Genomic DNA, 23,519 nt, shown 5'->3' with positions numbered 1-23,519 from the left:
ATCTGAATGTGATGTCATACTTCTCCATGGGCCATGAAACATTTTTGGTGTTTTTTTTTTTTTTTTAAACAGTGTCTCACACTGTCACCCATGCTGGAGCACAGTGGCACGGTCACAGCTCTCCACAGCAACTGCCTGGACTCCAGCGATTCTCCCACCTCAACCTCCCAAGCAGGTGGGCCCACAGGCATACCCAGCCAATTAAAAAAAAAATTATTTGTAGAGACAAAGTCTCACTATGTCACCCAGGCTGGATGAAACATTTTTTCCCCCCAACTATTTAAAAATGTAATAACCACTCAACTTGTGAGCCCCACAGAAACAGGCAGTGCCTCCTGGTCTAAGCCACCAGCACCTCTCACCTAGGTCTGCAATGGTCAGATCAATCTGTCTGTCTCTACCCCAGGGCCTGCAGTGATTTTAAAAACCACATCACATCACTCTCCTATTCAAACCCGCCAAACACTCCACAGCACAAATCAAAAGAAAAAAAGACAAAACAATTCTTTGGCCCCTAGATGATCTGGTTCTGTCTTCCTCATTCCACTTTCCCCAACTGGCCTTCACACAAAACAAGCTTGTCCCGTCTCAGAGCCTCTGCTTTGCCCCTTCTGCTACCTGGGACTTCCTTCCCCCAGACTTCTGCACGTTTGCCCCCTCCTCCTCGTAGATCTCCGCTCAGTGTTAGCTATTCAGATAGGACTTCCCAGCCATCCTTGCTACAGCTGCCTTCTCTAGTCACTTTCTGTCAATTTTATAGTCTTCATCCAACTTCTTCGTACTCAAATCACCTTATTTAAGTATTTACACGTTTAGTATCTACTTCCCCCTGCTGGAATATAAGTCTTGTTCCTTATTCTATCCGCAGTGCCTAGAACACCGCCTAGGCCATACTGGGCGTTCCCCTTCTATGTAGGAGACACTAAAACAATATCATCATTCCTTTCGCTGACACTACAAAGGTTAGATTCATTCCCAGGCGAATAGAAGTAATTTTGCAATATGTAAAATGGAAACATAGATTTTCACATTAAAAACAAATTGTATCGATGAATGTGTGACCATAGGTATAAGTACCAATAAGCTGTCCTTAACATTGCATTCCGTTTAAAGCAGGTCACAATTACATATATAATGACTATCACCTTTCTTTCACCACACTCCCAGTCTGTAAAGGAGGGACAGAAGGGAGGTAAGGTGGAGGAGGCCAAAACCTGACATATCTTAGCAATAAAGATTGATGCAGGCCCGGCACGGTGGCTCACAGCCTGTAATCCCAGAACTTTGGGAGGTCAAGGGAGGTGGATCGCTTGAGCCCAGGAGTTTGAGACCAGCCTGGCCAACATGGTGAAATCCCGCCTCTACTAAAAATACAAAAATTGGCCAGGCATGGTGGCAGGTGCCTGTAATCCCAGCCACTCGGGAAGCTGAGGCAGGAGAATGGCTTGAACCTGGGAGGCTGAGGTTGCAGTAAGCCAAGATCGCGCCATTGCACTCCAGAATGGGTGACAGAGCAAGACTCAGTCTCAAAAAAGAAAAAACAAAAAGAAGAAAAAAAGATGTAAAGAAAGACAGAAAATTTCACTCAAAACTGGAATTTACTTCTATCTTCCCTAAGAGGAAGATACACTTTTCCTAGAGCCTAGGATTAACATAATTCAGTTTTAGAATCCACAAAAATACCAAGTATTCAATGCCTATCGTGAGCCTAATGCATGCCAAAACAAATATGAACTGACCACTTGATAAGCTAATAGCAAAATTCTTCATAAAAATTAAGACTTTTATGTGATGAAACATATCCACGCTTATTATTTTCTCCAAATATTTCATCCCTTTTCCTATTTTAAATGGCACTCCAAAGCCAGATAAAAATGTCCTACTTTTCTTATTTTGATAGTCTGCTCCAGCGTTTACAAAATATATTCCTTTTTATATCTTTAAAAAATACTTTAGAAGATTGTTAACAAAATGATTTCTACATTTGTTAGAATCAAATTCATACAAAATTAGCAAAGTTATTCACACAAAGGCAAAAACATTCACAAAACAATAAATCAAATGTTCCAAAAATACCTTCCTAGGATAATAAAATCAGAGGCAATTTCACCTTTAAAAATAATGTCCCTGAACAGTAAGAGGAAGAAATAGTAATAGCTTTCTTTTTCCCCTCACTGATTTCCAACTTGATAATATGTTTTAAAGGCCATTACTGTGGGATTTGTCTTATCGGTCTCCAGTGCAGCTGTTTGTATTATTTTCCACATTTACTACAATCAGTGTTTGTACTGTTCAAAATTCTCTTCCTCAGTCAGCAACGAAAATATAATTTTCTAGTTAACAGAAGAGGAGAAAAGCATGTATGTGTGGGGGTGTGGGAGGGGGAAGTTCAGAAAGACATTTTCCCATTCGGTTACATTTTAAAAGTAACTCCAAATTATAAAACCAAGAAAACTGCTAAGCTTCTAGGACTACATCACAAAAGCAGGTAGCCTTGCATTAAAATTAATATTTTACACCATAGCTGTAAATACATCCCACCTGTTAAATTGCCTCGAAATATTTTAAAGCAGAGTCAACAGAGTTATTTCTGTTCTACTGGTGAGCTTGTTTCTAAGATGTGTAGCTGTAATTGATATGTCAGGAAAATAAAAAGGATATGGTTAATAATTCTCTTTCATTTCCTATTTCATTTGAAAAAAAATACCAACCTCTACTTACTCTAAGTTATTTATATATCCTGAGACTTTCATGTCACATGCAATGAGTCTAGAGAAATCACACGTGTAAAGTACAAAATAATAATGACTTCAAAGAGGTGGGGGTGGGGGGAACATTTTCAAAACCTGTAAAACATCTTAGGACTAAAAACATAAGACAGTTACTTCCCAATTCATTTGTGTACCAGCAAAGTACAGGCAAAAATGTATGCCGCTTTATTTTTCTAATTAAAATATTAATTTTACTATCTATAAACAGCTATTAGGATTAAAACTAAAGTTTATTCTTGGAGGGCGTGGGAGCTATTTTAATCTAAAAAACTGAAAAGAAAATAACATTTTTAACTTCCTCTCTTAAGTAGATATGAAAATCAACAATTTATTTTCTTCAAAACTGAAATTTAAGGTTATAATTTTAAAACTGATTCAAATTCTGTGTGGACAAGCATTTGTATATATATTACAGATAGTTTCACAGTCTGCAAACAGGACATCTTGTCCATCATATTCACGTGCTTGTGTAATATTTTATATTATACAAGCCCACGGGGCATTTTAAGTTATGTTTTATATATATATATATATATATATCATTTAATACTCTAGTCATTTCGCAAGTAATCCATTTAATCTGGTATTCTTCAGTAAATAACATGAGATTCATGTGACACTATTCCAAATTTGTCTGCTTTAACATAGAAAATTAGTTCCACTTAGCTGAATATCAAAGACCTATTCAATACAGAATGCAGCGGTGCTACAATCAGCTCTGCTCTGTTATTTATAATAAATTTATCTTCTCTTGAAAATATTTGAGCAAGAATATGAGAAATAAAAAGAAAAAAGTCTTCAAAGGTACAGCATGAATAGCTTCACATCACACAAATGCAGAAATTGTTAGACTTTAGCAGGATCTCAAGATATTTTCAAAAGTATTTAGCTACTCCTCAGGCCTGAAGGCAACCTGCTGTGAGCAGGTGGATAGAAGAAATCACACCACACAAAGAACAGGCCAACAGCAGTTAGTCGGCTCTGCTTGCAAATGTTCAAACAACGTGACTATGCAAAATGAAAATCTAGTATGTAAAACGTTAACGACAAACAATACATTAAATCCCGGTACACAAATTAACACTGTAAGAAATAGAGAACAGCAAAATTGAAGAACTTCTTCCAAGGTCAAAAAAAATTACTTCACAGGAATATAGACATAGTAAAAATAAAATAAAATAAAAAAACTTCTATTCATCCAGCAGGTTCCACACTCCAAAGGTTATGGGGTTTGTGAGGAAAACAGAGTGAGCTCACCATGGCCAGGACATAGCGAATCTCTGTTTCATTACTTTATGCCACAGGCAGGAAATCATTCCACATTGTAAAAATAGTTCTAATTTTTTTAATCTTCTAAGTGGAAATTTAAAAAGTTTGTCAGCTAGATGATACATTCATCTTCTGTTTAAAAATAAATTCAACTCATCTATTCTGAATTTTGAAGTTCCGAATTTTAAAAAATAAAAACCAAAACTGTGGTTGACATTAAAGGGGAATACTTTAAAAACCACTGTGTAGGGTTTTCTCCATCTGTAAACACTCTCTGGTTTATAAAAAATTTTGCCTGTGAGTGGTCTAACCCAGTAACCACTAGCTACACATAGCTACTGAGAACTTGAAATATGACTGATGTGACCGAGGAGTTAAATTTTCAATTGTATTTAATTTTAATTTAAAAACTGAAGCAGCGTAATATCATTTTCTGTTAAGCCCAACTCCATTGTTTTGGTAGGACCGCATTCCACTCTGACCGTTTCATTGTTTAAGATACTGCTGTATTAATGCCAATGTCTATGTTGTTTCTGGTATCACATTAGTAATTTTTAAAAGTCTTTCATGTTGAAATGACAACATTTTGGGTATTATTCTGTGAAAGGGCCATAAATGCAAAGCAGCCCCCAAATGTGGAAGGAGCCAAGAAACCAAAGAATAAGGCAAATAAATCCAGTTTGTTGGTAAAGGGCGTTTTCTTGGGGGAACTTACAGACAGAAGCGTGGTCTGGGATAGCCGCAAGACAGGTATATCCCGCACTGTTACTAGCCAGACCCAGAGCTTATATGCCACAGGAAAAGGGTGTACGTGCTCTATAGAGGCAATTAAAGGCACCCTCCAGAACAGGTGAGAATGCTATGTACGTCACTGCCTATAATTTGTGTGGTAACATCAAGGCTGCTTTGTTCTTTCACTAAAAACAGTAAATAAAATTGGAATCAGGAGGCGTTCACGAGACTGGGGCTAACGAGAAATCAACACGGCTTTGTTGGGAGTGGCGGCTCAGGCCTATACTCCCAGCACTTTGGGAGGCAGAGGCAGGATGATCACTGGAGTCCAGGAGTCTGGGCAACACAGTCTGCCCTCATCTCTACAAAAAAATCAACAAAATTAATTGCACGTGGTGGCACAGGCCTGCAGTCTCAGCTACTCAGAAGGCAGAGGCAGGAACATCACTTGAGCCTGGGAGGTTGAGGCTGCAGTGAGCCACGACTGCACCACTGCACTCTAGCCTGGGCAACAGAGCAAGACCCTATCATATATATAAAAAAAAAAAAGTAAAATAAAAAATAAATTAAATTTAAAAAACAAGGTTTGCCTTCAAGAGAAAAAAAAATAAAACATGGTGGATTAGCAATCAAGATGGAATCACTTCTGTCTCCACAGGTACACTGGGTTAAATAAAAATGCGTTAGTAAAATTAATTCCACTTGTTTCCTCTTTGTTACTATCATTACTAAGAAATTTTAAATGATACTTGGGAACAGTGGCTCACACCTGTAATCCCAGCACTTTGGGAGGCTGAGGCGGGCAGATAACTTGAAGTCAGGAGTTCAAGACCAGCCTGGCCAACGTGGTAAAACCCCCTCTCTACTAAAAATAAAAACATTAGCTGGGCATGGTGGCAGATGCCTGTAATCCCAGCTACTCGGGAGGCTGGGGCAGAAGAATTGCTTGAACCTGGGAGGCGGAGGTTGCAGTGAACTGAGATGGCGCCACTGAACTCCAGCCTGGGCAACAGAGCAAGACTCCGTCTCATAAAAAAAAAAAAAAAAGCTAATTAAAACAAAGAAATTTTAAATGATATATATGGCTTGTGTTAGGTTTCTATTCGATAAGGCTATTTAATAAACATCATTACCAACTGACTATTTCTGCAACGAAAATAGACAATGAAAACAGAAACACCAGTTAAAAAAAAAGTAAAGCAAATAAATATAAAATAGTTATTTCATTTTCCTTAAATGATATTTGAAGAAAAGTTGGCTAAATTATTAGCTAAACTAATAGAAGAAGACTTTTTAAAATTCTAAAGAGAACTTTTAATTATTTTCAAGAGTTTTCAATGTTTACGTCCCTGGTTCTTTATCATTTCAAAATATGAGTCCCTCCTCCCTCAGGTAATGCATCACTAGCTCCACATTCAAAGTTATCCACAATGATTAGACTTTTTCCGAGAGTATGATTTTCTTGAAGTCAGAAAGCCAGCATATTTAAAGCAGGCGGGTGGTTATATGGGAGTAAGAGCTGATATGAAGTAGACCTCACCGAGCAACGGACAGTGAGAAAGCCCAGGGCATGCACAAGCCTTTGAGAAAGAAACAATCAGGAACAGCCAGAGGCAGACCCTTTCCTACACCTATTGATACTACCAATAGCTATCTACACCTGTCAGTAGGTGATACTGTGGGCCTCAAACAGCCGAGGTGCTACCCAGAGCACACAGAGGCCAACAGAAAGAACCATGCTTGCTGAGCAAGGTGCGCCTCTGTGGTAAGTCCTTGGGAGCCCCCTTGTTTCTTTTTGCTCTCACGGAAACCATGGTTATTCTGTATCAAGAGAGGTCCACCCGCAACACACTAATGGAGTATGGATTTCGCAAATGTTGGGAGGTCAGGAACTAAAAAGAATCAGTAAAACATTCTATAATGTAAGGTGACTGGCTACTTACCCATTCACCCACCCATACCTATTCATCCAATTATTGAGCATTTATACGTGCTGAGAAGTCAGCAGGGCAGTGGGAATTAAAAGGCAAATCCACAAGGAAACAGGTGATTTAGATCAATTAAAAGAGGTTAATAACCTATGAAATTTATTATTCCAATGACAGTATTGAGGCAGAACAATAGGGTCTGGAGACAGGGAACCTAAGGCTGTTTCAGCCCGCTTCCTAGAACTAAATTGAAAGGAAAATCCTAACTTTCCACACCTAAGTAGCAAAAGGACCAGGGGCTACTCCCTTTGCAAACCCCCCACCTTTTCTGTGTGGCAGATGGGAAATCGGACAGTCAATTTCCCATCCAACAACAAATCAGAAAATCAGATTGACTGCCGGTCCAGTCTTTGCAACTTTGTAACTTCACCCCAGCCTCTGAATGGTTGCTGTCCACAACCAATCAGACTGATTGGGGGCCAAGTCTTCGTTTGCATAGAAGTGTAACTTTGTAACTTCACCCTACCCATCTGGTTGCTTTTTGCAACCAATCAGATGTTTGCACAGGAGTGCGATCTTTGTAACTTCACTTCAGCCTCTGGTTGGTTGCTTTCTGCAACCAATCAGACTGATTATGGGCTACCACTTCATTTACATGAGGTGAGTATGAAGTAATCAATGGAAAACTTCTAAAGGGTATTTGGACCCAAGAAGATTCTGTATCCAGGCCCTTGAGCTCAGGCCCACTCCCACACTGTGGAGTGCAGTTTCATTTTCTTTCTCTCTCTCTCATTTTTTTTTTTTTTTAAATTTGAGACAGAGTTTCGCTCCTGTTGCCCAGGCTGGAGTGCAATGGCTCGATCTCGGCTCACTGCAACCTCCACCTCCTGGGTTCAAGCGATTCTCCTGTCTCTGCCTCCCAAGTAGCTGGGATTACAGGCTTGCACAACCACACTAGGCTAAGTTTGCATTTTTAGTACAGACGGGGTTTCACCATGTTGGCCAGGCTGATTTCGAACTCCTGACCTCACAGGAGATCCACCCGCCTCAGCCTCCCGAAGTGCTGGGATTACAGGCATGAGCCACCGCATCCGGCCACCTGTACTTTCGTTTTCAATAAATCCCTACTTTTGTTCTGTTGTTGCTTCCTTGTTCACTTTGCTGGACATTTTGTCTAATTCTTCGTTCAAAACGCCAAAAACCTGGATAACTTGCAGTCACGACCCTCTACCAGTGACAGTATACACCAAAATACAACTTACTTTTAAAGGAATTTAATGGATAATATTAAGCTTATGAAGTTTACCAATGAAAACCAGGAACATGAATACACGTGATCGGACTGGATGAATTGGGAGCTAATTCTTGAGACAAAGGTAAGTTGTGTTCCCAGCTACTTACTCATTTAATCAGATAAAGAAGTTAAATCCTCCTTAACATGGTCTGGATGTGTGTCCCCTCCAAATCTCTTGCTGAAATGTGATTCTCAACATGGCAGGTGGGGCCTGGTGGGAGGTGTTTGGGTCATGGAGGTAGATCCCGGTTGTTTAAAAGAGTGGGGCACCTCCCAGTTCTCTCTCTCTCTCATTCCTCCTCTTGCCACATGATGCTCCTCCTCCTGCTTTGCCTCCACCATGATTGAAAGCTCCTTGAGGCCTTCCTCCCCAGAAGCCGAGCAGATGCTGGCACCACACTTCCTGTATAGCTGGCAGAACCGTGAGCCATGTAACCCATTTTCTTTATAAATTATGCAGTCTCAGATTTTTCTTTATAGCAATATAAGAACAGACTAACACACTACTTTTCATAGGGGTTCAGCAACAAAATGAAGTAGATGCCAAGTACCCACATATCTTTAAGTCAGATGCTAGCCAAGGTGACCAGGTAGAATGTGCTAGGAAGCTGTGGGACCAGTGACTGCCCATCTCCCACCTCAAAAGAATAAAAGAGGAAAATTAATTTGAGGAGGTCGAATTCTTAAGCTAAGAGTTTAAGGCTGAACTCCTTAAGCTATGTGAAAGCGAATTCATGAGAATCACTTATTCATGTGAATTCTTAGTGACAGACCAAGAAGAGAAACTTGTACTTTGTTGGTTTGGTGAGGCAAGGACTTATTACTATTTCCTGTGGCCAGACGTGGATTGTGCAGGAGAAAAGCCGGCGGGGTCATTATGAGGGACCCTGCCCAATGAGAACACTCAGAGTCAACACAGTAGTTGCTCAGGAGGAAAAGACAGGAGGCATTTAGTGTTCTGCAGGTGAGAAGCTCCCCCAAATCCACATGAAAGTATCCCAGGGCTACCTGCCAGCTTTGGACATCTGCCCACGAGAATGAATGCCAGGTTGCCTCTGCCCCAGTCAACCTGGTTCTTCCTGCCATGCTCTTCTCATCTTTACCCCATACTGTAAATTCTGAGAGACCCAATATAGCAGCTCTGAAGTAGAAGAGGGTGTTGTTGAGGCTCAGAAAACAATACCCCAAAGTGAAGACCTCGGAAGTAACCTCAGAACCAAGGTCTTTGACCTTCTGCCCTCCTGTCTCTCACTCCTCATTCTCTCCTGATGAGAGTCACAGACATCAGAACTCCTGTCCCGCAAAGACAACTATGAAACTAGAAATAGGACTCTAACGCCTCCCTGCCTTTCTAAGAGCTGCCCATAAAGAAATTCTCTGGCCTACCCTTCTCTCCAACAGTAGCAGGTCATAAGACCGTCGTCCCAGATGGGTCTTGTCCCATACCTGGGAGGAAGAAATGGTACAAGAGAGGCCAGGAAGATCTGAACAGACAGGCCTTGCTGGGTTCCCCTCAGCCTACTAGCATTCACTCATATTCTTTGTCCAATCAGTTTTACACGGCTGCCCATTCTTCATTAAACCTAAGCATTAAAATGGACAGCTTTCCTTGTATCTTTGGATCTTTGTTCTGAAGACTCACATCTCACATAAAACTTTGATTAAATAAATCAGTTATACTTTTCTCTTGTTAACCTGTCTTTTGTTATAGGAGTGTCTGCCATTGACACCCTTATGATGGGGAGGAGCGGGATCACACCCTTTTGCCCCTACAATATAAAGCAAGCAAGAAGAAAGTGACATTCTCCTCTGCCCTAGTAAAGGTTTCTCAGTGTGAGGTCAAACTGAGTTTAGACAGGAGAGGTTTTACCAGTTTTGATATTACAATGAACTAGACTTTGAAACACACCCTCCTCTCCCAAATACAATATAGCTTGTTTATTACCTGGTAGCAACATTACAGACTGTTAGAATGGAATGTGGTTTTATATATGGGAAGGAAAGAAGTTGAGATAAAGCGTTAAAAACAAACAAACAAACATCCTACAAGTATTCAGAATGCTTCTTCTTCAGTTACTATCCAGATAAGTCCTGCTCCACAATGAGATACCACTTCACCCCCAATAGGATGGCTATTATAAAACAAAACAAAACAAAACAAAAAATAACAAGTGTTAGCAAAGATGGCACGAAATTGAAATTATTGTGCACTGCTAATGGGAATGTAAAATGGTGCAGCAACTATGGAGGTTCCTCAAAAAATTAAACATACAATTACCACGTGATCCAGCAATTCCACTTCTGGGTATATACCCAAAAGAATAGGGTACTCAAACAGATATTTGTACACCCATGCTCATGGAAGCATAATTCACAGCAGCCAAAAGGTAGAAACAACCCAAATGTCCATTGACAGACAAATGGATAAACATGTAGTATATTCACACAATGGAATATTATTCAGCTATAAAAAGGAAAGACATCCTGTCACATGCCATAACCTGGATGAACCTTGAAGACAGTATGCTAAGTGAAATAAGCCAGCACAAAAGACAAATACTATATGATTTCATTAACAGGCAGTACCCATACCCACAGTAGTCAAATTCATAGAAACAGAAAGTAGAATGGCGGTTGCCAAGGGCTGAGGGAGGAGGATGGAGAGTTCAGTGTTTCATGAGAACAGAGCTTCAGTCTGGGAAGATGAAAAAGTTCTAGAGACAGATACTGGTGATAATTGCATGACAATGTGAATGTACCTAATGCCACTGATATGCCTAAAATTATTAAAATGGAAAATTTCATGCTACCAATATTTTACCACAATTAAAAAAAAAACCTGCTAAGGGTACAAAATAGTGTTAGAGAAAGAAAACCCTAACAAAAGACCAGAGGATTTATCTCAGATGAGCACAGAACTGAATTTCTGGTTTTTTTAACCTGTTTTTATAGATCAATAGATGGTTGGTAGCTTGGTTTGTAAAAGCAAATAATATAGGATTCACTTTCAAAAACTTGCCTCGAGGGGATAACCACCTAAGAATGACAGTCAAGGCTGGAGGAAAAAAGAAAAACAACTCATATTGAAAACACAAGAAGACAAATGGTCAAGGCAGGAGCCCAGGTGTACGTTGCAGATAGAATTTTGTGATCCTCATAGTACCCATCATGTGTCTGCAAAGAGTACTTAATGAACTGGGTCAAGTTTTCATCATCAGCCTCTCTCAAACTCAACCAGCTTTTTCTCTACACTGCTTGAACACTAGTGGAGGATGAAGGCAGTAATAGGATTGTCTTCTAAATGAACTCCATCTCCACTTCACCCTTCAATCCCTTAACCCCTCCTCTATTATGAGGACACATCAATATTCTACAACGACATTTTGATGGACGTTACTTTACTCTGCAAAAAGTTTTAATATCTCCACTGCTGTCTGAAAAGCATAGATTCTTTAGGCTCTCATTCACTATCTGGCTCCTCCAATCTATTTTCCATGTTTAGCTCTCATTACTTCCCTAAATGAATGCTTCCCAATTTGCCTCTGGATTCACAAACATGTTTTTCTAAGGTGTATCTCAAATATCATCTGATGCCCTTGGCTTGCAACCCACACACACACACACCCCCCTTACTATTTTAAGTGGTTAAGGGTTTCCAAAAGATTAACAAAAAATGAAAGAGAGCTCACAGAAGCAAATATACTGAGGATCACATTAAGTGAAAAATCATCTTTTTATTTACAATTAATTGAGAATCACAGAAACAGTAAGCTTTTAAAGAATTTTGGAGTTGGAAAGGTGAGGTGGTGGCAAGGTAGTAAGGGAACAGAAGCAGGGCTGTCATTAATTTGTGCTGGCATAACTAGTTACCTGTATTTTATTATTTATTTATTAGTTTTTGAGATGGAGTCTTGCTCTGTCGCCCAGGCTGGAGCACAGGGGCCGAGCCTCTTGAGCAGCGGGGACTGCAGGCGTGCACCACCACCCCCAGTTAATATTTTGTATTTTCAGTAGAGACAGAGTTTCACCATGTTGGCCAGGCTGGTCTGGTATCAAACTCCTGACCTCAGGGGATCCATCCGCCTCAGCCTCCCAAAGTGCTGGGATTACAGGCTTAAGCCACCACACCCAGCCTGGTATCTGTATTTTAAAAGTAAAATGACTCACACTATGTACAAAAGTCAATCCCATGAGGATTAAGGAGTTAACTTTGAAAAGCACAATTTAAAAAGGTTTAAATGAAAATATAGGTATCTTTGTGAGCTTAGGAGTAGACGAGGATTATCTACACAAACGCAAAACACATAAACCATAAAGGAAAATATTGCAAATTCTGACATTAAATCTCATCTTAAAACTTCACTTGGATAACTTAAAACAATAAAAACACAAGCTACTTTAACAACACAAATGACAAACGATTAGGAGCCATAACACAGGAAGAACTTTTATGAGTCAATAAGAAAAAGACAATCCAATTAAAAAAGTGGGCAAAAGTCATGAGCAGGTATTTTGCAGAAGAGAAAACAAGACTGCCAATAAATGTGTATTTTCAATGTTCATTGTCACACTAATCAGGGAAGTATACATTAAAATCATAATGAGATGCCATCTAAACCCACTAGTCGGGAAAAACCTAAGTAGTTTGAGAATGCCAAAGGTTCACCGGGATGTGAAAAAAAATGTTAAGGGCACAGATTCCTTGGTTCAAATTCTGGCACTTCCATTTACTACCAGATGGGAAAGCAACTTAGCCTCTACAAGCCTCTGTTTTCCCAAATACAAAATGAGGGATAACACTAGTACATACTTTATTGGGTTTCTGGGGGCATTAGACAAATTCATACATACAAAGTGTTTAGAATAGTCAGTGCTGGGCATAGTAAGTACAGAATAAGGTTAGCTCATTGTTCCCGTTATGACTATCATCTTCAGTACTGGTGGGCACGGAAGCTGGTTCAGCCACACGGGGAAACCCATCTGGCCTTGCTGTGCAGGAAGGAGAAAACACAAGCCCCACAGTGTGGCTGTTCTACCGGCACATGACCTGGAGAACCTCCTCTTGACAGAGGAAACAGGAAGTAGAATGTTCATATAAGCATCACTGTGACAACAAAATAAGGAAAATAACACAAATGTCTATTTAGAGGAGAATAAATAATTTGTGGTATATTAATATGATGGATGGAAGTAAATAAACGGCAGCTATAGGCAGCAACATGGGCCAGGCTCACAAACATCATGCTGGCGGGGAGAAGGCAACTTCCGGAAAAATACAGGGAGGACAGGGGCAATTACAAAGTTCAAAAACAAGAGCAGTTCAACAAGATACTGCTCACAGTGTTCGTGTATTCGTAAATATCCCTAGAGAAGAGCAAGGCAGCGATCAATTTAAAACTCACAATGGTATTCTTCAGGGACACTGGAAAGGAGGATTTAATCAAGGAAGAGTGATACAAACAGCACTGATAATTTTTTGGGGGTTTTTTTTGTGTATGGTTTTGTTTTTTTGTTTTTTTTTTTTGTTTTTTTGAGATGGAGTTTCGCTCCTGTTGCCCAGGCTGCAGTGCAATGGCACAATCTCGGCTCACCACAACCTAGGTTCAAGGGATAATCTTGTCTCAGCCTCCTGAGTAGCTGGGATTAAAGGCATGCGCCACCATGCCTGGCTAATTTTGTATTTTTAGTAGAGACGGGGTTTCTCCACTTTGGTCAGGCTGGTCTCGATCTCCGAACCTCAGGTGATCTGCCTGCTTCGGCCTCCCAAAGGCTGGGATTATAGGCATGAGCCACCGTGCCCAGCCTGTTTTCTTTTTTTTTAATCTAGATAGTGGGTAAACAGGTTTTCATTGGGTTATTCTTTAGCTTTTGTGTAGATATAACATATTTTTGACCTGGCACGATGGCTCATACCTGTAATCCCAGCAATCTGGGAGGTTGAGGCAGGTGGATCACCTGAGGTCAGGAGTTTGAGACCAGTCTGGCCAACATGGCGAAACCCCATCTCTACTAAAAATACAAAAATTAGCCAGGCGTGGTAGCACATGCCTGTAATCCCAGCTATTCCAGAGGCTGAGGCAAGAGAATCGTTTGAACTCGGGAGGCAGAGGTTGCAGTGAGCCAAGATCACACCACTGGACTCCAGCCTGGGCAACAGAGGGAGCTCTGTCTCAAAAAAATAAAACAAAATAATAAGCTGGGCGTGGTGACTCACGCCTGTAATCCCAGCACTTTGGGAGGCTGAGGCGGGCGGATCACTTGAAGTCAGGAGTTCAAGACCAACCTGACCAACATGGAGAAACCCTGTCTCTACTAAAAATACAAAATTAGCCGGGTGTGGTGGCACATGCCTGTAATCCCAGCTACTCAGGAGGCTGAGGCAGGAGAATCACTTGAACCCAGGAGGCGGAGGTTGCAGTGAGCTGAGATCTCGCCATTGCACTCCAGTCTGGGCAAAAAGAGTGAAACTCCGCCTGAAAAAAATAAATAAAATAATAATAATAATAGTAATAAATATTATTTTATATCAAATGAGGTTTAATAAAATTTAGTGATACAAGTTAATGATAAATAGTAATATTTAATAATAATATTTAAGAATATAAAGTTTATATGTATCCTCAAAAATCCGGAGAGAAAAGAACTGTAGTTATTACTTTAAAATAGCTACAATTACTATAATAATCAATTACTACAGTAATCAATTTCAAGTGATTACTGTAAAATCACTTGAAAAATACCTTTGTAATATTCATTCCTTATTTCTCAGAATTTACCATAAACAATTGCAAAGAGATACACAAACACTCATAATTGCATTTCATAGCTATCTGCTTGGAGGTGTTAGGCTGGAACTCTTGGAGCAATGCAGCCCAGGAAGCAAGCAGAGAGAGGAAAGGGGGAGTCAGGAATAGAATGTGAAGATTTGCCCATGCTAACGGTGGCCAGAAGAGAAATCAGCAGACGACTGTAGAGCCACCAGTTCTTTCCCTTGTCACGCTTGCAGGTCCCTTCTGCACACAGTGCCCTCATCGCTGCAGGGGCTAAGACTTCTCACCTCCGAATCCCTAACATCTGCTGACCTCTCTCTTTGCCTCCAATCTTCACCTCATCCTTCTTCAAGCCACTCTCCACAAAGCAGCCAAAAACCAAAAGCACGTCGTAAACTACAGTTCTGTTCAATCATCACTTCCTTACTGAAAGCTCTTCCACGGGTCCCTACTGACCTAGGGATAAAGTAGAGCCTGTCCTATGTCCTTAATAAGGCTCGTGTGACTCGGCTCCTACCCACCTTGCTGGGGTACACCACTCCTCAGCTCATTTTCTGAAAGCAGAAGGCGTCCAACTGTGGTCCAGACCAGCAGCATTAGCATTACCTGGGCGCTTGCCAGAAATGCAGACCTAGCCCAGACCTACTAAATCAGAGTAAGCTATGGGTGGGTCCAACAACTTGAGTTTCCACAAGGCTTCTAGTTGATTCTAAAGCACATTAAAGTTTAAGCATCTCTGGTTTAAAGCATGAATGACAGGTAATTATAATTTGAAGAACAATTTGATAGGAAAAATCGCAAAGTACTATAGCATAGTTGGGGGAAGTACACATGACTGCCACGGATAAAATTTCTGCTCTGCTTCTTCCTAGCTTTCTGATGCCCAGGAAGTTACACAGCTGGCCTCAGCATCTTGCAATGCTTGATAGCAAGGATCCTACTACAGCAAGACTGCTCAGATTTAAATCACGGCTCTAGGCTGAGGTGGGGGATTGGGGGGGCGTCGCCTGGGAGGTCAAAGCTGCAGTGAGCCCAGATTGTGCCACTGCACTCCAGCCTGGGTGACAAAGCGAGATCTTGTCTCGTTTAAAAAAAAAAAAAAAAAAATCATGGCTTTACCTCTTATTAGCTGGTGACCTTCAGTAAGTCACTTACTTTCTCTGAGCCTCAGTTGTCTCATTTATAAAATTATAAATAGCACCTACTTCATACAATTGTGAGGATCAAAGAAGTTCATATCTGTACTATGCTTAAAACTACACCTGATACACAGTAAGCACTGTGTGTTATTTATTATTACTATAATTGTTATTATTTTCACAGAGGCCACGTTACATTTTTGGAAAGAGTCAACACAATGCTAATGCCTGCAGAAAGTAAATAAAATCTACCCCCTTTCATAAGGAAAAACTCTCCTTACCTTTTTTTTTTTTTTTTAGGTAAATGATTTTTTTCCTAGTACACCATTTACCTCTCTGAGTTTATTTCCTTTCAATTAGAGAGTACTTAACTTGATGCAATGACCTCTTCCTAAGAGTCAAGGGATCTGCCTTTAAGGGGTCACTTATTTCAGACACATTAATTCTTTTTGTAGCAAAGTATGTACAAGATTAAAAAGGGATTTACCGAACATGATCCCTATACTAGGGAAAATATTTTTGATTATTCTACATATATATCCATATTAATCTAGCTATAAATTCTACATGTAAAAGTGCCACCAAGGCAACTATCTGCACAGTCACTGAAAAGGATGATGAAAGTATCACAATAGAAAAAAATCTGCATAACAGGAGTTTGCACCTCTTTCTTCTGACTACTGAGAGTTAACACTATGTCCCTCTGACAAATACCTGAGCCATAACACATTCAATGCACTATAGAGTCTATCGAACATAAACCAGTATAACAAAACCAGTTTTGTTGTTGTTTATTTGTTTTTGTTTTATTTTTAAGACAGAGTCTTGTTCTGTTGCCCAGGCTGCAGTGCAATGGCGTAATCCTGGCTCGTCGTAACCTCCACCTCCCAGGTTCAAGCAATTCTCCTGCCCTAGCCTCCCGAGGAGCTGGGAATACAGATGCCTGCCACCACATCTGGCTAATTTTTATATTTTTAGTGGAGACGGGGTTTCACCATGTTGGCCAGGCTAGTCTGGAACTCTTGACCTCAGGTGATCCGCCTGCCTTGGCCTCCCAAAGTGCTGGGATTACAGGCGTGAGCCAACGCACCCAGGCACCACAGTTTTTAAAGACACAATAATACATGGATCTCGGTAATGGGAAATTATGTAGTGACATTTTTTTCAAGGGTTCACCTCATAATTTATTCTGACATAATATTATATAAAGTTATATAAGTTATAAAATATGAGAAAAGACAGGAGTTAGAAAATTTAAAAAATGAGAAAATATATATGGGGACAAGTCACAAAACCAAAGTTAAAATATAGGGCTCATTACCAAGAGTTCAAGGTTACTTGGAACCATAGAGATAATATACATCAATTGAAACTGACTTAGAAATCAGTTGAGTCATCATATATTTTTTGTGGATTCTGAAATCCTCTGCCCCAGTCTCTCATAGAGGTAGATAAGAATCAGGTATGGAGTAAGTAGTCTTATCTGTGATTATCCTGATTTCTCAAGGTTTTTAAAACCAGTTTCCTGTATAAAATCAAGTTAAGATCATTTTCATAAAAAAGAACAAAGAATGAGCATTTAATGCTATGGGTGGGACTAGATTTTTATTAGCCTGTGATAGCCACATGTTCCATGATTTTTTGTTTTTTTGTTTTTCTAAAACACTAAACCTCAAATAGGAGGCAAGGTGAAGGATTTTGGCAGAATCTCTTTTCATAACTTTTCTACTTTAAAATGGAAGTCACAGGTTACAAAAAACATTCTATCGACTCTGGGTTCCAAGGCATCTCCTCAAGGCAGGACATTTTATATTGAGGTGAAAAGAAAGATTAATAAGTTAAGATTACTAAATTTTTAAAGGACATCAGTGAGCCGTGGAAGGTCAACCTGAATAACATGTGTTTTGCTAGCCTAACACTACGTAATTTCAACTGCATAGAAAAGAAAGGTAACAAAGTAAGTTGTATTTTACAACTAAAAACCCACAGAGGGGGGAAAAAACAGCTAATCGAGTATTTTTAGAAAAGCATGCAGAATTCCTTGTTTACAACAAAGTACAATACATGAAGCTTTTTGGACTGTCTGAAAAAAGAAAACATTAATTGCTCAGGTTAACACTTAAGATCCTCTGAGATAAGAAAAGAAAAAGTTTTCGACTATAAAAAGCATAAGGTGAATAAAATACAGCTTTTCCCTCCTGTAGCTGTAAGTATTAGCCACACAGGTGCTGACAAGGATTCTGGACTTGAGGAGGCCTTCTAAGGAAATCCTTACAACACTCACCTGGACAGTCCTCTGAGTGCCATCAACGCTGACGGACAATAAGGGCAAAGCCAGGTTCCACGTGCTGGTCACATTTAGTTTCGAGCCATCAACTTCCACCTGTTGTGACACCAAATAAGACCATTACCATGAAGAAAGACAGAAAACTGATCTCAAGTTCATTGCTGCATACAAAGCAGCAGCCATTTTAAACAGATGGCTCCCAAACAACCTGTCATGTTTACTGCTCCAGCCATGAAAGACAGGGTCCAACAACAGCGTCTTCCCAGTCATCTCTGGGGAGAGGTGAAGGACCTGTGAACAGCTGCCTCTGGGTACTGAGGCTTCAAGTGATTTCCGCAAGTAACAAACAGCCTTCTAACTCGAAACCTATCTGGACATGCTACATTTACTGCAATTAGACAAGTAATGCATATAAATTCCAGTGACATCTTGCAACCCACACAACAGGGCTTGCATATAATATCCTCTCCAAGGACCAAGGAAGAACTTTTTCTCTGTTAATTTTAATGAAGGACTATGCATTGTTATCTTAATTAAACAGAAGCTTTAATTAGACAAAATTCTTTGGTGTTGAATATCAAAAGTCCATTCAAACTTTGCAAAGTTCTGTCATATTTCTGTCAATCATAAATGACTGACTTCATCCAGTCATCTTTCATGAATATGCAAAAAAAGACCCATAATCTTTCAAAACAGGGATACTCGTAAAAGAAAAAAAAAATAATTTCCAAATAAATATGAAAGTAATGGAAATTTAAAAATCATAGCTAATTTAAAATGAAAGTACCATGGTTTTCTTTCTTTCACTCACTGATGCTTATTCCCTAACTCTTTAATATGAGAGGCTTACAGATGACATTATTATATGGTAGACAACCTAACAAGGGGATACTTAAGCTTGCTCAAGTTTCCAAATAAACCTGCAGCAGAACCATGATATATGATCCCTAACAATTCCCCCACTATCACTTATTTCTCTTAAAAGATACCCATTAAAATCAGATTATCAGAGACCTATTTCCCCTTCTGCTGGACCCTTGGGGACAGGTCGGGAGTGGCAGTGGACAAAGATTGCTGAAAACATTCTGACATGTATCAGGTGCCCTAAAAATATCCAGGTGAGAGGTCTGCTTCTGGGACACAGTGTAAGGGAGGCTGCAGGCTTGCAGTGAAGCCCAGGGCTCAGTTTTGTGGCATTCTGAATATGGCGTGGCAGCAACAGCACAGCATGGCTGGAGGGAGGGGCTGGGCAAATAACCCAAGTACATCATGATAGGAATCCAGAAGCGCTCGCCAGTGAAGACCTGGGTCAGGATGAAGACCACACAGTATGGGGACCACCACGACTGCAGGCAAGTACAGTTGATCCTTGGAATCCATGGGAGACGGGTTCCAGGAGCACTATTCCCGCCCCGCCCTGCAGATACCAAAATCCGGGGATGTTCAAGTCCCTGATAGAAAATGGGGTAGTATTTGCATCTAACCCATGCACATTCTTCCATATACTTTGAATCATCTCTAGATTACCTATAATATCTTTGAATTATAATACCTAATACAATGTAAATGCTATCTCAATCGTTGTTATACTCTATTGTTTAGGGAATAACGGCGGGGGAAAAAAAGGCTGTACTATTCAGTACAGATCCAAATCTTTCCCTCCCCGCCCCCCCACCCCAAATATCTGCAGTTGGTCGGAGCCACAGACGCGGAGCCCATGGATACAGAGGGCCGACCGTAGTAGATCTAAGGACAGCAGAAGCCTCCTCAAGGCTTTCAGAGCCTAAACAGAGAGTCATTACTCAGTGGTTACCAACCCAGGCCCTCGTAGCAAAGCCTTAGGGGGACTGCATGTGAGTCTACGTTCTCCCCACGCTAGCACCGCGAGGCAGATCTGACCATCATTCCCAAAGGCCCCCCTCACTGCTCCCAGACCTCACCTCAGTGGAAGCTGGGGATAGAAGAAAACTGAAACACATTACCCCAAAGAGACTGTTTAAACCAACAGAGGCCAGGATCCTGTTTACTCCCATATTTTTCTTCCCACCATCCACTACTAAAGGTAGAGGGCCTCTGACGAAGACCATAGGTGATAGAAAATACAGTACATTTTGTCATCTACATAATGAGTCATGAGTAGAAATTTGCAACTTCACTACACAACTGAAACAAGGAAGCCATCATGACTCCAAATCATAAGCTGAAACCTATCTGCCAGTACTAAGTGGCGAAAGGGAATGTGCGGAAAGCCATCACAGGCCTTCTCAGGCTTCCAGCGATACACAGATACATAATTCTCAATAAGAGGTACAGTGATTCTAGTGATGCTTGCATCCAAGCGGGGAATCCAGATGGAAGTATAGGCCATAGGAGAAGTAGAGAATGTCTCTTTGAACCACGGGTTAATACCAGAGAAAGGTGGGCTGGCTGAACCAAAGAATCCTTGTTACTATGCCAGATCCACTGTGCACACGCAACTCTTCAGTCAAGGGTGATTGAAGGGGCAGATGTAGAGTGGAGGTAGCATTTCGTGATAGACTCTGACATGAAGAACCAGCCTACCCTTTCTTTCTTTCTTTTTTTTTTTTTTTTTGAGACGGAGTCTCGCTCTGTAGCCCGGGATGGAGTGCAGTGGCCGGATCTCAGCTCACTGCAAGCTCCGCCTCCCGGGTTCACGCCATTCTCCTGCCTCAGCCTCCCGAGTAGCTGGGACTACAGGCACCCGCCACCTCGCCCGGCTAGTTTTTTGTATTTTTTAGTAGAGACGGGGTTTCACGGTGTTCGCCAGGATGGTCTCGATCTCCTGACCTCGTGATCCGCCCGTCTCGGCCTCCCAAAGTGCTGGGATTACAGGCTTGAGCCACCGCGCCCGGCCTACCCTTTCAAACTAAATAACAGATTTGGTGAGAAATGACTAAGTAATAAGTCAAAAAAAAAAAAAAAAAAAAGGCTGTAGCCTGCTGCACCCATCCTCCCGCCCTATTTCAACATAAACAACACTCAGAAAACAACCAATACTGGATGTCTGCATACAATTTGGAAAAAAAAAAAAAAAAAAACTCAGAAAGAGGTAAATTAGCAGCATATAACACAAGAACTACTCAAAGAAACACAGGAAGAGTTCAGATAAATAGTTCTCCAAAGTCTCAAAGGCAACCATAGGAAATGTGACCCCTCTTAAAAAAAAAAAAAAAGAGCTCAAAGAAGAAAAACAAAGGTTCAAAGACGAGATTATACAACAACAGAAGGAAATGAAAGTCAAGCTGATAGAACTCAGAAAAAAATGGAGAGAAAAATAACATTATTGAGATAAAAGCCACATTAAGAAGCAACCAAAAATAGAATAAACATGACTAAAAAGAAAGATAAGGACGGGAGAAATCATATAAAATGAAACAGATAAGACTAACAATATAAAACCAATTTACTGAGAAGACAACAGATATAGAGGAGGAAGCGGGGTAGAAAGAATATGTAACTCTCCAAAGAGGCTCACAAAGCAAAAAGAACAAATGTACATTCAAAGATATATAATAGGATAAAACCTGTCAAAATAAATAAAACCTGGAATTTGTGGATTGATTATGTTTATACAACTTTAAGGCTAAAGAAAGAATCAGGCATGGTGGCTCACGCTTGTAAGTCCAGCACTTTGGAAGGCCCAGGCAGGAGCACTGCTTGAAGCCTGGAGTTTGAAACCAGCCTGGGCAATAAAGTGAGACCCAGTCTACAAAAAAAAATGTTTTTAATTAGACAGGCATGATGGCCAGTGCCTGTAGTCCCAGCTACTCAGGAGTCTGAGGCAGGGGGAGATTGCTTGAGCCCAAGCCTTCCAAGCTACACTGAACCATGATTTTGCCACTGCACTCCAGGCTGGACGACAGAGCAAAATGCTATCCAAAAAAAAAAAAAAAAAGAAAAAAGGAAGAAAAGAGAAGAGAAGAGAAAAAGGAAAAGGAAAAGAAAAAGACTGAAAAGAAAGTGTGGAGGTATTAAGTTAGAAATAAAAAACTCATGGGCCAGGCGCAGTGGCTCATGCCTGTAATCACAGCACTTTGGGAGGCCGAGGGGGGGCAGATCAGGAGGTCAGGAGTTTGAGACCAGTCTGACCAACATGGTGAAACCCCGTCTCAACTAAAAATACAAAAATTAGCTGGGTGTGGTGGCACACACCTGTAGTCCCAGCTACTCGAGAGGCTGAGGCAGAAGAATTGATTGAACCTGGGAGGCAGAGGTTGCAGTGAGCTGAGATCACGCCACTGCACTTCCGCCTGCACAATAGAGCGAGACTCCATCTCAAATAAATAAATAAATAAATAAATAAGAAATCATGTATACGAAAGGAAAGAAACTCAGGTCAGCCTAATTTCTCAAAAGCAACACAGATACAGAGGACCACACAGCAATATGGTCTAAGTACTAAAAAAAGGAAATGTCCCCCAATTTTACACCCAGCAAAGGTATCCTTAAAGTATAACAAATAAATATATATTCTGTAGAATGTAAAAACGTAGTGCCCCTTCTTTAAAAAAAGTCATCTCTATACGTATTGATTTGAAACCATTTTCAAGAAAATACAGAATAGTGTATACAGTGTGCTATCTTTTTTTTAAAAAAATAACTATACATGTGTGTTTTTAAATGCAAAGAGTATCTCTGGACAAATGCTTAAGAGGAACAGAGTAGCTAAGGAACAGGGATGAAAGGAAGGCTTGTTTTTCACCACAAATCCATTTGGACTTTTTACCGTATATACATACGGTACTTTAATTTTTTTTTGAGACAGAGTTTCACTCTGTGGACCAGGCTGGAGTGCAGTGGTGCGATCTTAGCTCATTGCAACCTCCATCCACCTCCTGGGTTCAAGTGATTCTCATGTCTCAGCCTCCTGAGTAGTGGGAATTATAGGCGCCTGCCACCAGGCCCGGCTAATTTTTGCATTTTTAGTAGAGATGGTGCTTCACTATGTTGGCCAGGCTAGTTGCAAACTCCTGACCTCAGATGATTGGCCCGCCACGGCCTTCTAAAATACTGGGATTACAGGCACGAGTCACTACATCTGCTCTAAAATTTTTTTTCAAGTGAAATGTGCTCATTTTCTGTCATTATAATATGCAATCAACAGCCACTTCAGACATCTCACTAGTAGGCACACAATAAACAGTAGCTGTTTTTTCAAAACTGCATTTTAGTTAACAGGTGGATACTAATTTCTATTTCTCTGGTTGTAGATTTACAGACTTCAACTACAACACCAAATTTTACAATGTGTTTCAGATAATCTCTCTTCCTCATCTGAAAAAGAGGGACCTGAACTAACAAGGTCAAA

At 40.5% G+C, this 23,519-nt stretch overlaps 1 protein-coding gene across 12 annotated transcripts in view; it reads right to left on the bottom strand.

The window, feature by feature from the left end:
* PCCA (propionyl-CoA carboxylase subunit alpha) overlaps positions 1-23,519 on the bottom strand; it is a 436,358-nt gene that overhangs the window by 82,531 nt on the left and 330,308 nt on the right. For all 12 annotated transcript variants that reach the window (XM_025364068.1, XM_025364063.1, XM_025364064.1 and 9 more), the window contains one exon: positions 18,188-18,286. In XM_025364068.1, the coding sequence (XP_025219853.1) occupies positions 18,188-18,286 (99 nt within the window). The remainder of the gene's footprint in view (positions 1-18,187; positions 18,287-23,519) is intronic.

The sequence above is a fragment of the Theropithecus gelada genome, chromosome 17, assembly GCF_003255815.1.
Source record: "Theropithecus gelada isolate Dixy chromosome 17, Tgel_1.0, whole genome shotgun sequence".
NCBI lineage: Eukaryota > Metazoa > Chordata > Mammalia > Primates > Cercopithecidae > Theropithecus > Theropithecus gelada.
Note: the sequence above shows the minus strand (reverse complement) of the source record. Positions and strands in the feature narration are given on the sequence as shown.